We start from the raw sequence: 17,213 nt of genomic DNA, 5'->3' as shown, positions 1-17,213 counted from the left end.
CTAACTTAGGCCGTTCCCTCTTCAACCTTTCAAGTTTTACTCCTCACTAGATAACATTAACAGGCACTGTGCCTGTATGAATACCGCATACCTGCCCACCTCTTATTCCCCCCCCCCCCCATTCCTTTAGATTGTAAGCTTGCAAGGGCAGAGCTCTCTCACCCTTTTGTGTCTTGGAATTATTTCTTCATTTCATAGCTCACACTCTGTTATACATTTCATTCATCATGTTACATCTGTCATTGTAACCACCAGTTCTGTATTTTATTCCAGTGTCCATATCTGATTTATCATCATTTTCTGTATCATTATGTAACTCTTGTTTTCCTTCTTTGTACAGCGCCACAGAATATGTTGGTGCTTTATAAATCAATAATAAAAAAAATAATTCGCGTTCGCACTTCTTAAGGTGGCCAAACATCTAGCAATGATGGGTAGATTTGATCAAGCGACAGATCCCTCTCGGATCAAATCTGATCAGAGAGAGATCTGCCCATAGGCCATGAATACAGCAGCCAGACTAATCTACTCCTCCCATCGCTCTGTCTCCATGACTCCCCTATGCAAATCCCTCCACTGGCTTCCAATTTGCTTCAGAATCAGCTTCAAGATCCTATGTTTGGCCTACAAATCTATACACATGTCCAGTCCAACCTTCATCTCTGCCCTGGTCAGCAGATACACACCTGGATGAACACTCCGCTCCTCCAACAACCTCCTCTTAAAGAGAATCTGTAACGTCAAAACGTCCCCCTGGGGGGTACTCACCTCGGGTGGGGGAAGCCTCCGGATCCTAATGAGGCTTCCCACGCCGTCCTGCGTCCCTCAGGGGTCTCGCTGCAGCCCTACGTACAGCGGTGAAGTCAATATTTACCTTCCCGACTCCTGCGCAGGCGCTCTGACGGCTGTCGGCTCCGAAGTAGGCGGAAATACCCGATCGCCGTCGGGTCTGCTCTACTGCGCAGGCGCAAGTCTCCGGCGGCTGCGCAGTAGAGCGGACCTGACTGAGATCGGGTATTTCAGTCTACTTCGGAGCCGAAAGCAGCCACAGCGCCCCCGCTGGAGCCAGCAAGGTAAATATTGAATTGACAGTCGGGTCTGTTGCCGGCTGTTCGGAGGGCTGCAGCGAGACCCCCGTGGGACAGATGACAGCGTGGGAAGCCTCATTAGGATCCCGAGGCTTCCCCCACCCGAGGTGCGTACCCCCCAGGGGATGTTTTTGATGTTACAGTGTCTCTTTAACCACCTCACGCATCTCGCACTCCCATGCACACCTACAGGACTTTACTAGATCTGCCCCATCCAGTGGAACTCTCCCACTGCCCATCAGGCTTGCCCCCTCCTTCACCACCGTCAAAAAAGCACTCAAAACTCACCTTTTCAAAGAGGCCTACCTCACCTCAACGCTGCCTTCACTCTCTCTGCTGAGAACCTCTCGACACAGCCCCTCTCCTTTTGGGTCACCACCCAAACAGGAAGCAGCGTGTCAGCGGCTATGAGGAGAAGACAGAAGAGGAGACCGGCAGCGATTGGAACCAGGAAGGGAGGTGAGTTGCGCTAATGCGCTCTGTACACAGCAGCGCTTCCTGCGCAGTCACACTCGGAGGGGGAGCACGGAGGGCGCCCGGAGAGGAGAGGGAGGGAGAGGTCGGGCTGCCCTCCCCGCGGCTGCGGCTCCCCCCTCCATTATGGGGGGGGCAGCTTCCTATCTAACCTTTACTGGGGGGCACCTACCTAATCTAACCTATACGGGGGGGCAGCTACCTATCTAACCTATATTGGGGGGGGGCAGCTACCTATCTAACCTATACTGGGAGGGCAGCTACCTATCTAACCTATACTGGGAGGGCAGCTACCTATCTAACCTATACTGGGAGGGCAGCTACCTATCTAACCTATACTGGGGGGCAGCTACCTATCTAACCTATACTGGGGGGCACCTACATATCTAACCTATACTGGGGGCACCTACATATCTAACCTATACTGGGGGGCACCTACATATCTAACCTATACTGGGGGGCACCTACATATCTAACCTATACTGGGGGGCACCTACCTAATCTAACCTATACTGGGGGGCACCTACCTAATCTAACCACACTGGGGGGCACCTACCTAATCTAACCACACTGGAGGGCCCCTACCTATCTAACCTGTATTGGGGGCACCTACCTACCTAGCTTATACTGGTGGCAACTATACTGGCTACCTATATTGGAGGCACCTACCTAACTAACCTATACTGGGGGCACCTACCTATCTAACCTAGGATGGAGGCAACTATTCTGACTCCCTATATTAGGGGCACCTGCCTATCTAACCTATACCGGGGGCACCTGCCTATCTAACCTATACTGGGGGCAACTATACCGGCTACCTATACTGGAGGCACCTACCTGGCTAACCTATACTAACCTATACTGGGGCACCTATGCCTGGCTACCTATACTATGCCTAGCTACCTATACTGGGGGAACCTATAGCTGGCTACCTATACTGAGTGCAACTAGACCTGGCTAACCTACACTGCAGACATGTATACCAGGCTTCGCGGGGGGGTCAATTTTAACCCTCGCCCTGGGTGTATTTTAGCCTAGAAACTGCCCTGCCTATGACAGCCTCGTACTTGTATTACTGGACCTACATAACTGGCCCAAATTACATGATCCTGTATCATGTACCCTCTCCCTTCCCTAGTGTATTCTACATGATCATGTGCTCCTTTCCTATGACAGACTCGTACTTGTATTATTGGACCTACCTAACCAGCCCAAATCACACGATCATGTATCTTGTACCCTCTCCCTTCCCTAGTATATTGTACATGATTGTGTGCTCCTTTCCTATGACCGCCTCGTACTTGTATTACTGGACCTACCTAACCAGCCCAAATCACATGATCATGTATCTTGTACCCTCTCCCTTCCCTAGTGTATTCTACATGATCGTGTGCTCCTTTCCTATGACAGCCTCATACTTGTATTTATGGGCCTACCTAAGCAGCCCAAATCACATGATCATGTAACTTGCACCCTCTCTCATCCCTAGTGTATTCTACATGAGTGTGTGCTCCTTTCCTATGACAGCCTCGTACTTGTATTACTGGACCTACCTAACCAGCCCAAATCACATGAGCATGTATCTTGTACCCTCTCCCTTCCCTAGTGTATTCTACATGATCGTGTGCTCCTTTCCTATGACAGCCTCATACTTGTATTTATGGGCCTACCTAACCAGTCCAAATCACATGATCATGTATCTTGTACCCTCTCCCTTCCCTAGTGTATTCTACATGATCCTGTGCTCCTTTCCTATGACCGCCTCATACTTGTATTTATGGGCCTACCTAACCAGCTCACATCACATGATCATGTATCTTGTACCCTCTCCCTTCCCTAGTGTATTCTACATGAGTGTGTGCTCCTTTCCTATGACCGCCTCATACTTGTATTACTGGACCTACCTAACCAGCCCAAATCACATGATCATGTATCTTGTACCCTCTCCCTTCCCTAGTGTATTCTACATGATCCTGTGCTCCTTTCCTATGACAGCCTCATACTTGTATTACTGGACCTACCTAACCAGCCCAAATCACATGATCATGTATCTTGTACCCTCTCCCTTCCCTAGTGTATTCTACATGATCGTGTGCTCCTTTCCTATGACAGCCTCGTACTTGTATTACTGGACCTACCTAACCAGCCCAAATCACATGATCATGTATCTTGTACCCTCTCCCTTCCCCAGTGTATTCTTCATGAGTGTGTGCTCCTTTCCTATGGCAGCCTCGTACTTGTATTACTGGACCTACCTTACTAGCCCAAATCACATTATCATGTATCTTGTACCCTCTCCCTTCCCTAGTGTATTCTACATGATTGTGTGCTCCTTTCCTATGACAGCCTCATACTTGTATTTATGGGCCTACCTAAGCAGCCCAAATCACATGATCATGTATTTTTTACAGTTTGCCTTGCATAACTTTGTCCTATAATGTAACCTTGTTGCGTCTGTCATCCTTTGGATCATTGTATGCAGTTATTGTTCAGCGCTGTGTTATAGGTTGGCGCTTTGTAAATATAAAAAAATAATCATATGACAGTGCAGCAGGTGAGACGGTGTCTGAGGGGAGTAACCATATTTCAGTTATTTCGAAAATGAGCTGATGGGCACACCTCTATCAGGTGGGTAACACAGCAGGGGATTGTACAGTTGTATAGAGGCGCCAGAAGTGTAAATGATAAAAAAAATTAAATAAATAAAAACACTTTAAAAATGGGGGGTTGGTGGTGGACTTACCTCCCCAAGGCAGAGACGAGATGCTTTTTTTTTTTTTAACAATTTATTTACATACTCCAGATAAGTGCAACACGTTTCGCAGGCATATCTCACTTTATCAGGCTATAAAAATGAGCAACTTATGCAGTCTGGTAGAAAGCTTAGCGCCTCTGACACTAAGGCGCCAAGTGCTAAGGCACTAAGACACTGTGGCGCTAAGCTTTCTATCAGACTGCATACGTTTCTTGCTCCTTTTTATGAAGTGGGATATGGCAGTGAAATGCATTCCACTTATCTGGATTACTTAAATGGTTTTTACTTGAAAAAACACCCAATAGCATCTTGTGTCTGCCTTGGGGAGGTACGTCCACCACTAACGCCCCATTTTTAAAGTTTTTATCTCTTTTACACATCTGGCACTTCTGTTCAACTCTACAGTTATTGTGTCCACGCCTGGTGGAGGGGATTTGGCCCCTGTTCTTCCGACCTACAGAGTGCAACTTCTAATTCCTGAGTGAAGTCAGGTCTAATACTCCCCACCTGCCTGCACAGTGGTTGCCTGGATGGTGACCCAGACTTGTGAGTGTAACATTATACTTACCTTTTTATTCCCATAATTCCAGTACATACTACACTATATGGGGCTCTCGGTGTCTCCCTTCTTATCCAACCCAGCAGGGGAGACTTAGTAACATATGCAAATCAAACAAGTGTCCTTCTGCCAGCCAAACGTACAGCCCAGGAAAATGGGAAAACAGGTGTCTGTGCAGTATATATGTCAATGTGAGACTTCGGCTGACTAGCATTGGTAAATAAATTGCTGTATAAAGGAATCCGTGATGGCTATTTCTTCAAATCTCTCAATTAGGAATATTATATTTTAGTATTTACTCCAAGTAAAAGTAATATGAATCAGTACGGCTATTGGCCAATCCTTCCACCACCACATCAGCAATAGAAGCTAGCTCAGCCATCAGCCCTCATCCCAGCACCACACGTGGCTGCACATACATTATCCCCTCCCCCTCGGGGGTAGGATTCCTTCCACCACAACATCAGCAATACAAGATAGCTCAGATATCAGCCCTTATCCCAGCACCACACGTGGCTGCACATTCATTATCCCCTCCCCCTCGGGGGTAGGATTCCTTCCACCACAACATCAGCAATACAAGCTAGCTCAGCTATCAGCCCTTATCCCAGCACCACACGTGGCTGCACATATATTAACCCCTCCCCCTCGGGGGTAGGATTCCTTCCACCACCACATCAGCAATACAAGCTAGCTCAGCTATCATCCCTTATCCCAGCACCACACGTGGCTGCACATTCATTATCCCCTCCCCCTCGGTGGTAGGATTCCTTCCACCACAACATCAGCAATACAAGCTAGCTCAGCTATCAGCCCTTATCCCAGCACCACACGTGGCTGCACATATATTAACCCCTCCCCCTCGGGGGTAGGATTCCTTCCACCACCACATCAGCAATACAAGCTAGCTCAGCTATCAGCCCTCATCCCAGCACCACACGTGGCTGCACATTCATTATCCCCTCCCCCTCGGGGGTAGGATTCCTTCCACCACCACATCAGCAATACAAGCTAGCTCAGCTATCAGCCCTTATCCCAGTGCCACACGTGGCTGCACATTCATTATCCCCTCCCCCTCGGGGGTAGGATTCCTTCCACCACCACATCCGCAATACAAGCTAGCTCAGCTATGGGCCCTTATCCCAGCGCCACACGTGGCTGCACATTCATTATCCCCTCCCCCTCGGGGGTAGGATTCCTTCCACCACCACATCAGCAATACAAGCTAGCTCAGCTATCATCCTTTATCCCAGCACCACACGTGGCTGCACATTCATTATCCCCTCCCCCTCGGGGGTAGGATTCCTTCCACCACCACATCCGCAATACAAGCTAGCTCAGCTATGGGGCCTTATCCCAGCACCACACGTGGCTGCACAAACATTATCCCCTCCCCCTCGGGGGTAGGATTCCTTCCACCACCACATCAGCAATACAAGCTAGCTCAGCTATCAGCCCTCATCCCAGCACCACACGTGGCTGCACATACATTATCCCCCTCCCCCTCGGGGGTAGGATTCCTTCCACCACAACATCAGCAATACAAGCTAGCTCAGCTATGGGCCCTTATCCCAGCACCACACGTGGCTGCACATACATTACATACATTATCCCCTCCCCCTCGGGGGTAGGATTCCTTCCTGTTTTTAGGGTCTAAAAGTTGTACCATTGTTTTTCATTAGCTTTTAGACCCTAAAAGCAAGAAAAAAAAATGAAACCCCCAGAGAGCCTGCAGCAGCTCCAGCACTTACTCACCTTCCTGGGATCCAGCGCTGCAGTTCTCCCTCGGTCCTCCAGGTGCTGCTGTAACGCTATAGTGAGATCGCTGGCTGCCATTATGACAACACCAGAGGGATCCAGAGCCTCTGAGGACAGGAAGGAGAATGGCTACTGGCATCTGGATCCCGGGGGAGGCGAGTTGAAACCCCCGCTGCGTGCTATACTCCGCTGTGACCTTGTGGCGACTACCATGAGTCAGGCTCGGGGTTACCATTCTGAGCTGCGGATTTCCAGCCCCGAGCCTGACTCAGGGTTACTGATAAGGAGGTTAATGTACATCATGGCTTCAGATTAGGGCCGATCAAGGAGATGCAAAAAAATTTCCTCACATTCAAATTTCATGCAAATTATCTGCATCTTAACCTCCCTGGCGGTAAGCCCGTGCTGAGCATTCTGATCGCCGCCGCTATCCGCCGATTAGCCGCCGCCGCTCGCTGCGCAGGGCCCCCCCAGACCCCGTGCGCTGTCTAGCCAATCAGTGCCAGGCAGCGCTGAGGGGTAGATCGGGACTCCCAATGACATCACGACGTCGATGACGTCATGCCGCCCGTCGCCATGGTGACGGGGGAAGCCCTCCAGGAAATCCCATTCTTTGAACGGGATTTCCTGATCGGAGATCACCGAAGGCGATCGAAGAGGGCGGGGGGATGCCGCTGCACAGCGGCTATCATGTAGCGAGCCCTAGGCTCGCTGCATGATTTTTTAAAAAAAAATTAATTAAAAAACACTGCTCTGCTGCCCCCTGGCGGTTTTTAATAGACCGCCAGGGGGGGTTAAAGCTGGACCAATCAGAATAACTTCCTGCCATTTTTTATTAATCCAAGTTCAAGCTACAAAATGTTTACAAGAAATTTGAATGCAAGGAGAAAGGATTTTCATGTCATTGATCATCCCTAGGTTTGCACCCTCATCAGGTGAAGTGGATGGATAGTGTACTAGTTAAGGTGACACAGGAGTAATCTTGGCTCTTCCTGTTCAGTAAGCCAGCACCTATTCAGTAAGGAGACCTTGGGCAAGTCACTGCTACTGCCTATAGCGTGCGCCCTAGTGGCTGCAGTTCTGGCCTAACACTGCTACTGCCTATAGAGCACCCCCTAGTGGCTGCAGCTCCGGCTGAAGCTCCGGCCCTCTAGTGGCTGCAGTTCTGGTCCAACATTGCTACTGCCTATAGAGCGCCCCCTAGTGGCTGCAGCTCCAGCCTAACACTGCTACTGCCTATAGAGAGCGCCCCCTAGTGGTTGCAGTTCTGGCCTAACACTGTTACTGCCTATAGAGAGCACCCTAGTGGCTGTAGCTCTGGTCTAACACTGCTACTGCCTATAGAGTGCGCCCTAATGGCTGCAGTTCTGGCCTAACACTGCTACTGCCTGAAGAGCGCCCCCTAGTGGCTGCTGCAGTTTGGCCAAACACTGCTACTGTCTATTGAGTGCCCCCTAGTGGCTGCAGTTCTGGCCTAACACTGCTACTGTCTATAGAGCGTGCCCTAGTGGCTGCAGCTTTGGTCGAACACTGCTACTGCCTATAGAGCGCCCCCTAGTGGCTGCAGTTCTGGCCTAACACTGCTACTGCCTATAGAGCGCCCCCTAGTGGTTGCAGCTCTGGCCTAACACGGCTACTGCCTATAGAGTGCCCCCTAGTGGCTGAAGCTCTTGCCTAACACTGCTACTGCCTATAGAGCGCCCCCTAGTGGCTGCAGCTCTGGCCTAACACTGCTACTGCCTATAGAGCACCCCCTAGTGGCTGCAGCTCTGGCCTAACACTGCTACTGCCTATAGAGCACCCCCTAGTGGCTGCAGCTCTGGCCTAACACTGCTACTGCCTATAGAGCACCCCCTAGTGGCTGCAGCTCTGGCCTAACACTGCTACTGCCTATAGAGCGTCCCCTAGTGGCTGCAGCTCTGGCCTAACACTGCTACTGCCTATAGAGCGCCCCCTAGTGGCTGCAGCTCTGGCCTAACACTGCTACTGCCTATAGAGCGCCCCCTAGTGGCTGCAGCTCTGGCCTAACACTGCTACTGCCTATAGAGCACCCCCTAGTGGCTGCAGCTGTGGCCTAACACTGCTACCGCCTATAGAGCACCCCCTAGTGGCTGCAGCTCTGGCACTATGAGTCTGCCAGGAGAAAAACGCTATATAAATGTTCTGTGTCTTGTAAGGAAAGCTTTCATAGTCTACAAGCTCTTTTCTCACACTGTAATCAGGACTCAAGACTCAAAATGCACAATTCTCCCGACTCCACCTCTTTCCATTTCAAGAATACACATGAAACTGACAATTCCAACCAAAAGATTAAAAAAAATGCAAATTAAGTCACGAACGGAATTACCACTTGCAAATAATTTACAACCTTTAAGATCACAATTTGCCTTGATTCGCCCTCTTATTTCGATCGATTAGATTGTCTTATTGGAAGAACTTATTAATAAATTGTCTTTTAGAAAAACATCTAGGAAAAAAAAAAAAGTTTTCAAAGCTCTTCATCAATGAAAAAGAAGAAGAAAAAAAATGACCCACCACCACATGCACACCAAAAGTGTCCCGAAATAGTCGTCAGGCAACAGCTAAAAGCAAACGCCAGCAGAAGCTCTGGTCTGCAAGGCAGCAAGTTATACCTTACTCCGGAAGAGAGGTTTGGCCCCTGGGCCACAGTACTCATTGTAGATCAGCTTAAACAAGAAGAGGTGGAAAAGTATGATGAGAGAGGCCACGCTGAACCAGAAAAGGAAGGGCAACCCTGGGTACTGCTTGGCCATATGTTCTTCGTGGGCCAAGATCTCCTTTAGGTGCAAAGTGTGCCTCAGGTCCTGCAGGTGTGTCAGCTCTGTAGAGATGTACAGCAGTGGTGTCAAGGGTTGGGTCACCAGCACGGGAAAGGTGTGTCCCCTGATCTCCGATGTCAATTCCACCGGTTCATTAAGGCACCCGGCCTCGCAGGCATAGAGTTTTACCAACTTGTCCTGAAACTTCACAGAGACGTGCAGAAAAGGCTTTTCATCCTGGTCAAGTAGTACGGCAAGGTTGATAAGGTCCTTGTTATAATGGATCCCCCTTAGAGCATAACTGTTGTGCAGGACGTGAGGGTCGGACTGGAATTGCATGTGGTTTTCTGTAAACTGTAGACCCCCGAAGCTCAGCATCATCCCTTGCATGAGACCGTGGGCACCGGCCATCACTAGGCTTTTGCAGCCTCTCTTTTGTAGGGTAAGTTTCCATAAATCCCACAGCTGTAGAAGTTGGGCGATACTGCTCAGTTTGCTCGGCCACAGATTCTCAGCATGCATGGTGGCGTGACCACTGAAGCAATGATCGGCGTAATTTAGAGTTCCTTCCATTTTTTCTCGCTCTTCGTTATTTAGGAGAGGATCCACTAGGGGTGCCGGTGAGCAGGACAGCATGTAGTATAAAGTCATATTGATAGTGTTGCTGGTAGGGGTGTGAGCATCTGTGATTTTTCGCATCTCAATACCTAAAAAATAATAAAATAATAAAATTCAATATTATACAACGCAAAATAATGTAACTGACAGCAACACACTTATTACAGCCAATCTCAAGGACCACATACAGTTGTGATCATACGTTTACATACCCTAGTGTCAGGTTCCTTGTTCTAACCACATAGTTACATAGTTATATAGTAATTTGGGTTGAAAAAAAAAGATATACATCCATCTAGTAAAGTTCAATCAGAAAATATAGTATAACACCAGCCTGCACTCTCATATATCCCTGTTGATCCAGAGGAAGACGCCAACCCTTACAAGGCATGGTCCAATTAGCCTCAAAAAGGAAAAAAAAAACTCCTTCTCGACTCCAGATGGCAATCAGATAAAATCCCTGGATCAACACCACCGGGAATTACCTAGTAATTATAGCCATGGATGTCTTTCCATGCAAGGAAAGTATCTACGCCCCCCCCCCCCCCAACCACTTCCACTCCCCCGGACGAGTATCTACGTCTCTGCAAAATCCCACAACACCACGGCAGCCATTGAATACAGATACTCGGCCATTGAATCTGACAGCCGCTGCTCGCTCCCGCATTTGTCCTCGCCACCAATCGTTAGACGGGAGATCAATGATTGGGAAGACAGCTCCCATTCATTGATCTAATTCCCTGTGTGAATGACTGTCACCATCAAAGAGATGGCGCCACTATTCACAATGTTGTAGCCAGGGCTATGGAGTCGGTACAAAAATCTTCGACTCCGACTCCTCAGTTTATGAAACCACGACTCCGACTCCAAGTAACCAAAATGGCTCCAACTCCTTAGTCTAATATTTAACAGGGCTGTGGATTTTGTACAAAAATCACCCGACTCCGACTCCTCAGTTTATGAAATCACGACTCCAACTCCGACTCCGGGTGCCCAAAATTGCCCCGCCTCCGACTCCTCGACTCCACAGCCCTGGTTGTAACAGTAATCAGCAAGGCTCTCAACATTTACTAATTATTCCTTCCATTAAACCCAAAGGTAGTGATGCTCGGATGCACCCTGATCACGGATTCGAATGAATCGTGGCCGGATTTGAGTCAGATTTTCGTTGTGATTGCCTTTAAAGTGAACTGAGCACCTTTTTTTCACTCAGGACATTTTTATAGCACATGAAAAATGTATGCCGACTATCTGTTTCATTATTAAAATAAACTTTAATTTTACCTTGTATTTTACATTCAAAGTTGTTAAATTGGCCTGTTTGAGCAGGCCTGCCGACCGTCCCCATCCGCAGAGAGTTCAGGAACCTCTAATTGTTTTATTGAGCTAATTACCAAGAGGTAAACAATGCCTTTCATCAGCAAAGGGGGTTAATAATTAGGAGTGTGTCTTCAAAGCCAGGGTGTGTGTGAATGTGTCAAGATAGCATCTCTGACTTCTGTAAATAAGGAATGTGAGAAGGGGAGAGGGGAACATGGCAGCTTCTATGTCAGGAGGGATTCCAATGAAAGAGAATGTGGTCAGTTCCCTTTAAAATCCGTGATCAGGGTCGTGATCACGGATTTCACTTTAACGTTAATAGCAAAGCTCCCATACATGCCCCAATCCTCAGAATTGCATGGATTCTAAAGGTCATCAGTGGCAACAACTTGACATTTTTCAAAAAGACCTTATAGTTTTTGAGAAAATCTAATTTAAAGTTTCCAATGAAAAAGTATTCGTGATTAAATCCCGCCAAAACCCGCCGACTTTAGCGGTTAACCACTTGAGGACTGCAGTGTTAAACCCGCCTAAAGACCAGTCCATTTTTCTGCAAATAGGCTGCTGCAGCTTTAAGGCCTCACAGCAGGGCCGCACCACTCCCCACACAAGTGATCCCCCTTTTCTCCCCACCAACACAGCTCTCTGTTGGTGGGGTCTGATCGCTCCCCCAGTGTTTATTTTTTTATATATTTATTGTGTTTTGTAATAAATTTGCTCATTTATTTGTAACTTCCTCCCCCCAGTCAGCCAATGACGGCGATCGGCTGTCATAGGCTTCAGCCTATAAGAGCCGACCGCTCTCCTGTGTCGCAGGGGGACGGCCGTGTCACACGGCTGCCCCCAGTACAGCACTGCTATAGATCGCAGCGCTGTACAAGGTTTATAGACGGCGCCGCTGGGAGACTGAAGGCGGAGCTTCCAAGCGGAGATGCGCACGCATCAGCACATTATACAATAACTAGTTAACAATAATTAGTTATAGTCCGAGCAGTGGGGCAAGTTACCGTGTCCTTTGGAAATTTAAGTCCAAAGCAGAAGATATAATAGTCCAATTATGGGAAGCTCAGATCCTTGATGGAATATGGACTGGCAAAGGATCAACTCTCTGCCAGCCTGTGTCCAGCAGTTTTTAACTTTTACTCCACTGGAGGATGGAGATGGCAATGGGAGATGGGCAGCTCTGCTCCATGCCCCAGCTCCACCCTATATCATGTCAGGCAGATAATATAAAATACCTGAAATGATCATATCTCGGCGTCAGGTGGTCATATCGCCTGATATGGCCACCTTTAGTGATCTTGCAAAGGTAATCCAACACTGGCAGAATGTAATCTTAGGTTATGCAGAGAAAAGTGTTGGCACTGCAGCATCAAAAGAAGGTTGCGACTGCACCTGAGGACTGGCAAGCTCAAACTGACCCGAAGCATGCTCTGACCACTACAGGACTGTGTTGTTAGCAAAGAATGAAAATTAAGGTCGGCACTGCAGTCGTCAGAGTTTAATCCTCATAGATAAAATTCAACAGCCTAATTCACAAACGAAGTGAGCCTGTGGGGCAAGCAAAGCATAGATGCTCATACCAGACCTGATAGAGTTAGTGGGCTTCAAATACCACTTTTATGCCGACGACCCATGCTTTCTCTATATGTAAAGGAGTCCACTGCCCCTCACCACCATCATACCCCCTCCAGCACCACCACCCATGTACTCCCATGCCTTCTCTATATGTAAGGAGTCCACTTCCCCTCACCACCATCATACCCCATCCAGCACCACCCACGTACTCCCATGCCTTCTATATATATATGGATTCCACCACCTCACACCACCATCATACCCCATCCAGCACCACCCACGTACTCCCATGCCTTCTCTATATATAAGGAGTCCACCACCCCACACCACCATCATACCCCCTCCAGCACCACCACCCATGTACCACCATGCCTTTTCTATATATAAGGAGTCCACCACCCACACCACCATCATACCCCCTCCAGCACCACAACCCACGTACCCCCATGTCTTCTCTATATGTAAGAAGTCCACAAGCCTCTCACCATCATATGCCCTCCAGCACTACCCATGTACCCCCATGCCTTCTCTATATGTAAGGAGTCCACTGCCCCTCACCATCATCATACCCCCTCCAGCACCACCACCCACGTACCCCCATGCCTTCTCTATATGTAAGGAGTCCACTGCCCCTCACCATCATCATACCCCATCCAGCACCACTAACGTACTCCCATGCCTTCTCTATATATAAGGAGTCCACCACCTCACACCACCATCATACCCCCTCCAGCACCACCACCCGTGTACCACCATGCCTTTTCTATATATAAGGAGTCCACCACCCCACACCACCATCATACCCCCTCCAGCACCACCCCCCATGTACCGCCATGCCTTCTCTATCTATAAGGAGTCCACCACCCCACACCACCATCATACCCCCTCCAGCACCACCACCCACGTACCCACATGCCTTCTCTATATATAAGGAGTCCACCACACCACCAACATACCCCCTCCAGCACCACCACCACCCACGTACCCCCATGCCTTTTCTATATGTAAGAAGTCCACAAGCCTCTCACCATCATATGCCCTCCAGCACTACCCATGTACCCCCATGCCTTCTCTATATGTAAGGAGTCCACTGCCCCTCACCACCATCATACCCGCTCCAGCACCACCCACGTACTCCCATGCCTTCTCTATATGTAAGGAGTCCACCACCTCACACCACCATCATACCCCCTCCAGCACCACCCTCATGCCTTCTCTATATATAAGGAGTCCACCACCCCACCATTATACCCCCCCCCCCTCCAGCACCACCACCCACGTACCGCCATGCCTTGAACTGCACATACCTCAGACGCTTCCATTACTAACTAAGTCAATAAGGGATCCATCTGCTCTGTAAAACTCACTCAATTGATTTTGGCACAACTTTCTTCATCTATGTAAGCTTTGATGACTAGCAATATTTCAAATATAAACAGATCCATAATTTGTCATTAGATTTTCTTGAGATTCAATATTTTTATTGACCATAATGAAACGTGTCTGGCCACTATCAGATGTTAAAGAATAACCGTACAGGCTCTGTCACACTATAAACCTTGCTGTGGTCATTTGGGAAACACGTATGGTGTGCGATATGCAGAAGTGCATAGGATGACATTCTCACTTATGTGCTGCACTGCGTTGCAACATCGCACTGCTGATTAAAACATAACGCTGACCACTGTAGCGATTGGAATGAGAAGCACAATGGATACAAATGCAGGTGGGGTGCAATCGCATGTGATGCATTCCGAACGCTTGATCAGCTGTGTTTATAACATGAGGATTAGTATAACAGCATATTTATTTATTTATTGTATTTATAAAGCGCCAACATATTAGACAGCACTGGACAATAAATAGGGTTACAGACAATATTTAGGGATGACATACAGCAATATGACAATACAGGAATACAAGAAAGACCAGATCATGCAGCACAGTATGAGTACAAGGTAATACTTAGTCACTGGAGGGGAGCATGGAGATTAGGCAAGTTAGGTTCACTCAGATGCATAGCATGGGTTCACAGTAATGGAGGTGCATGATCAGGTAGGACACAAGAGGAGGATCCTGCCCAAAGGCTTACAATCTAGAGGGAGAGGTAGGGACACGGAAGGTAGGGGACCAGAGTTCAGCTGTGGGTTTAGAGCACTTGTGAGGGGGTAGTAGGCCAGAGTGAAAAGGTCAGTTTTGAGGGCTTTCTTGAAGATGTTGAAGGAGGGGGCTGCCCTAATGGGTGGTGGTAGGGAGTTCCATAGTGTTGGAGCAGCTCTTGAGAAGTCCTGGAGGCGTGCATGGGACTGGGTGATGCGGGGGGCCGTTAGGCGAAGATCATTGGAAGAGCGGAGTGAGCGGCTAAGTGTGTACCTCTGAGTAAGATCGGAAACGTAGGTTGGACAGGTTTTGTGGACATATTTGTAGGTCAGACACAGTATCTTGAATCTGATTCTGGACTGGATAGGAAGCCAGTGGAGGGATTGAAGAAGGGGATCCGCCGTGGTGGAGCGATGGAAGCAGTGGATAATTCAAGCTGCTGCATTCATGATGGACTGCAGTGGCGCTGTTCGGGTCATAGGGAGACCAGACAGCAGGGCATTGCAGTAGTCAAGGCGGGAAATTATGAGGGTATGGATGAGGAGTTTGGTGGTGGCAGAGGTCAGGAAAGGGCGAATCTTACAGATGTTACGAAGGTGGACGTTGCAGGACTTTGTGAGGTTTTGGATGTGGGGAGTGAAGAAGAGTGCGGAGTCCAGGGTGACACCCAGACAGCGGGCTTGAGAGGTAGGGTGAATGGTAGTGTGGTTAACAGTGACATGCACATCTGGGAGGTTTATGGATGTCCGGGGTGGGAAGATCATAATTTTCGTTTTGTCTAGGTTTAGTTTCAGGAACCTAGCGGACATCCAGGAGGAGACCTTGTCCATGGTAGTGGTAGATATGTCAGGGGTGTGGAGGTAAATCTGGGTGTCATCTGCATACAGATGATAATTAAAACCCATGGAGGAGATAACCTTGCCAATGGAGGATGTGTATAGGGTGAAAGCATAGAGCAAGCATTATACAAGTCATGCCTTACCTGAGACAAACAGATCTAACCATATCTTCTGATGTTCGCTCAGCAAGTCCTCGGCCCTCATCCGCATCACATCCAACATTTCCTTCTTGGCAGCCTCCCGCAGTTTACTAAACGTCTCGTCCAATTTTCCAGAATCAATCGGCTCAGATGTATAAACAACGGACAGAGCTGTCTCACTGTATTCAGATTTTGGGCTGACTTGCACTCTGCTGAGAATCTTCTTTGTGGCCACCACTACCAGCATACTCTTTCCATCTTCTGAAGCTACCCGTCCAGAGGACAGGAGGAACTGCCTATCCTGGGCCTTCTCCACACTGGTGGAAAACTTGGCACCGGCAAGAGGCTTCGGAGAAATAATGTCAAAAGCCACCACCCTTTCACTAGGATTGGCGACATGGATACTTTGAATATACAAGTGAGGTCGGCTTCTGTGGGCAAAGTAGTCTTCACGCACAGTAACACAATCTCGAGCAGAGTCTGAGGCCTCTATTTGTAAACAACGAACTGTTCGTATCAAGCCTTCCTGAAGGACAGCAGCAGAGGCATGGACTTCTGCTGATGTTCCTGAGTGCTTTACCAGTGTCAGTGGTGGATAGTCTGTCAATCGAAAAGGTCCAGTTGAAGAGGATACCCACAGATTATTTTTGCTGACGTCGATAAGATTATATCCATTACCAACCACAGCTGGGCCTTGTAGTTTTGCCTCTTCTCCAGGAAAGGAGATAATCATCAGGTCTCCTTTATCTGATAGCGATTTCCATTGTTTAGTCTGTGTCTGCAGACAAGCTGCAGGTGCACCTCGAGGCTGGCCAGAGTACCACAACAATCTGGGTCCAGAAGAAATATACCAGTAGATGATCACGAGGAACCCCAAGGCAGCCAAGACCCTTCTTGCCCAGCTGCTAGACAGCAGTCCTGGCAGTCCTTTAAGTCGTTGCTGTAGCCACATCTGCGGTGCTGGCTTAAGATGATTAATATGGAAGTTGTGTGTGGTTTCAGCCTTCAAGGTCTGATGGCACCTCTCCTTGTACAACGAGTCATTGTTGGAAGGAAGGGCTGTAGAAGCTGCTGACACAAAGCAAATATCTCAGTGTATTTACTAAACAATACAGGTCACCTACATACTTCTCTCAAGTCATACTATTACTGTAACACTCAATCATCCGAAAACCTTTCACACACCCGCACCTTCTCCAACCTG

At 48.5% G+C, this 17,213-nt stretch overlaps 1 protein-coding gene across 1 annotated transcript in view; it reads right to left on the bottom strand.

Annotated features, from left to right (window-relative positions):
- Nucleotides 1-17,213, bottom strand: part of KIAA2013 (KIAA2013 ortholog) — a 40,675-nt gene that overhangs the window by 7,103 nt on the left and 16,359 nt on the right. Inside the window, exons 2-3 of the mRNA XM_068263468.1 lie at nucleotides 16,013-17,077; nucleotides 9,268-10,121 (exon numbers count right to left, since the gene is read on the bottom strand). Of these exons, the coding sequence (XP_068119569.1) occupies nucleotides 9,268-10,121; nucleotides 16,013-16,961 (1,803 nt within the window). The 5' untranslated portion in view covers nucleotides 16,962-17,077. The remainder of the gene's footprint in view (nucleotides 1-9,267; nucleotides 10,122-16,012; nucleotides 17,078-17,213) is intronic.

This window comes from Hyperolius riggenbachi, chromosome 12 (assembly GCF_040937935.1).
Source record: "Hyperolius riggenbachi isolate aHypRig1 chromosome 12, aHypRig1.pri, whole genome shotgun sequence".
Classification (NCBI taxonomy): domain Eukaryota; kingdom Metazoa; phylum Chordata; class Amphibia; order Anura; family Hyperoliidae; genus Hyperolius; species Hyperolius riggenbachi.
The sequence above is the reverse complement of the archived record's forward strand: the minus strand, read 5'-3'. Positions and strand labels throughout refer to the sequence as shown.